Here is a 2,453-nt window from a genome sequence, read left to right on the forward strand (position 1 = left end):
GATAGTAGCCTAATACAACTTATGTTTCAATTGACGTAGCTGACGTTTGTAACCCATATTGAACGTTATGAAAATTGTTTTTTCTTACGTACAGTAGAATAAAATATACCATGTTTTCTTGCATGAACTATCGCATCACCTTTAGCTGTTTGTCGTCAAACTTGGCTTGTTCGTCGCGTTCGTCGTTCCAGCTGACGTAATTAAATCTAATAACTCTCCCTACTAATCTACAAATTAAACAGATTTCGAAAGCTAAATATTAATTATAAGACTTATGAGTATCAATGACAATATATCAGTGATATACGGTGCGACACAATCGGAAATGCAGTATTTGGGTTAAGTTCTTGTGACGGTCACCCGTTCTTGTAACTCGGCCCACGAGTTACATAAACATATAACATATAACAAATACAACTTGTAAAAGTATAGCTTTTACAGTCGGGGCAATATTCCGAAAAATATCAGCTAACTCATTTGCTCAAATTTATTGGTTTGCTTACGGAGTTCATCAAATATTTGAAAAACTCCTTGAAAAACTCCTTACTTTCGGTTTCGAATTGACCAATTTCTAATCCTATTGGATAATGAAATAAATAGACGCATATGATTTCGAAACGTCAGGATTGAGAACATTCCTCAGCAACTGAGCCACAGTGAATGCTGTTGCCAGCGAAAATGACTCCATATTAGGGCCTAAGCATTGTGAAATTAGTATGAACCTTAGAAGAAAAATTAATATATAAGTTAAATCTTTATTTATATTATCGTTTGTGTAGTCCAAGTGACACTTAAATATAGCTTGCCAAAAACGTCTAGTAGTGCGGTGTAGATGGTTCGTAGCACAAAAACGGTTCAATTTTCAAGAGCGGTTCAATTTTTCGTATTCGTTCAACAAACTTTCGTTGATTTGCAATTGATGACTTTTCAACGACTTGTCCAACATCGGATATTTATGATCAATTTGGTCAAAGCCTTTACCTTTCTCTATATGCAACTGTAATAATTGAATTCCCGGCAGGTAAATAAACTAATAAAGATAACGTTCCCAGGGGCTAAACAAAATGCTTTTAGTTGGAGAAGGGATATAAAGACAAGTTAGAACCGCTGCCAAAACACTGTTCGACAAATACCTCTATTAAAGCGTTGTTCAATGTGTTTGTATACATGTATACATGAATATCAGACCATACGGTAGCTAAAGTGTTCAATTTGTTAATAAAGTCTAAAACTGAACTAGGCAGTTTTTTCCCATCATGGATGTGCAGAACACATTTTTGTAAGAATAAACAAAAGTGACTTAATCCTACTGGATACTCGAACATAAAAGCAATACATCACGGCCATATACGCAACAATTGCGTCGAGCAACATCCCTTGCACTTTGCATACCACTATCCTCTCCGCTACGACAGCCTTTTCCCCAATGTCCTCAATGCTTCCCTTGACCAATATCTTTGGATGCATCTCTTGCGTTTCACTGGCAGCCTTTTCAAAATTCGAACCTTCCTGCAAAGAATCGAAATGGAAGAGTCTCGCTTAGCATCTGTCATAAATATAAATCCAATTTATGCTGTTGTAAAAATTGTACAAAAGTACTAGAAGCAAACAGTATAGTGAAAACATTTCTGGAATAACTTACTGGGATGAACTGGATGATGCTGCTTAGGTCGTTTTTACCAGACTTCTGCAACAGCAGGGCAGCTACTACCAGGGCAACATCTGATATTTTATCTATATCAAAGTCAAAGAGAATTAATATCAGATATATGTCATAGATGAATGGACTATGGACTACAATATTTGATATATAGACTTACCATCTGAATTTTCAACATCCTGGTCACAATTAGGGTCAGTTTCTAGCAACTTGAGATACTGCCCTATCTGTTCATAGCACTTTACTTTCTTTGACATTTTGGCAAGCATTATGATCTTGTTGCTCATTTGGAGAAAGTTGGCTTTGAAGGTATCTTTTATGCTTGATGCAACAGCCAAAATCTTCTCAATTCTGCAACAATCTAAAAATTTATAACACATGAGTCTGTGCAGTATTATATTATATATCTAATTTGGCAGAAACCAAACTGTCTTGTAAAAACTTCTTTTATTAAAGCCTGATATATTTTGCTGTACAAATGACATATTAAATAAGATTGAACATTCACCTTTGAATCCTTTTTCAATTCTGATTTCATTTTGTGAAAGGAAATACTTTTAAAGTTAAATAATTAAACAATAATTGTAACAATCATATATAAATTTCTATGTATACAGTGTAATTGAATATCATCTTTCCTCTTTGTTTGAGAAAAGTGCTGGATATTCCTGCTTAATCTCAGCTAAAGGGTTTTTTTCATTTATAAATCTCCTCCAGTGGGGAAAAGTGATGGCCATTCTTGATTGGATTTTTCCTGCATCAGGATTCCTCTTGCGGGACTCGCTCTTTTATG

General features: G+C 34.9%; 1 protein-coding gene across 1 annotated transcript; it reads right to left on the bottom strand.

Annotated features, from left to right (window-relative positions):
- Positions 1–571: 571 nt before the first annotated feature.
- On the bottom strand, positions 572–1,917 carry LOC114536496. The gene is made up of 4 exons (XM_028557842.1): positions 1,821–1,917; positions 1,643–1,734; positions 1,393–1,509; positions 572–577 (listed from the first exon to the last, which is right to left on the bottom strand). Exons 1-4 carry the CDS (start codon positions 1,915–1,917, stop codon positions 572–574), a joined length of 312 nt encoding a protein of 103 aa, XP_028413643.1.
- Positions 1,918–2,453: the final 536 nt, after the last annotated feature.

This window comes from Dendronephthya gigantea, unplaced genomic scaffold (genome assembly GCF_004324835.1).
Source record: "Dendronephthya gigantea isolate DGI-Jeju-01 unplaced genomic scaffold, DenGig_1.0 000137F, whole genome shotgun sequence".
In the NCBI taxonomy this organism is placed as follows: Eukaryota; Metazoa; Cnidaria; class Anthozoa; order Malacalcyonacea; family Nephtheidae; genus Dendronephthya; species Dendronephthya gigantea.

Coding starts and splice junctions, on each gene's coding strand:
- LOC114536496 (XM_028557842.1), bottom strand. CDS start 1,917: ATGTCAAAGAAAGTAAAGTGCTATGAACAGATAGGGCAGTATCTCAAG. Junction 1,735..1,820: donor GGATGTTGAAAATTCAGATG/GTAAGTCTATAT, acceptor ACTTTGATATAG/ATAAAATATCAGATGTTGCC. Junction 1,510..1,642: donor GCATCATCCAGTTCATCCCA/GTAAGTTATTCC, acceptor GATTCTTTGCAG/GAAGGTTCGAATTTTGAAAA.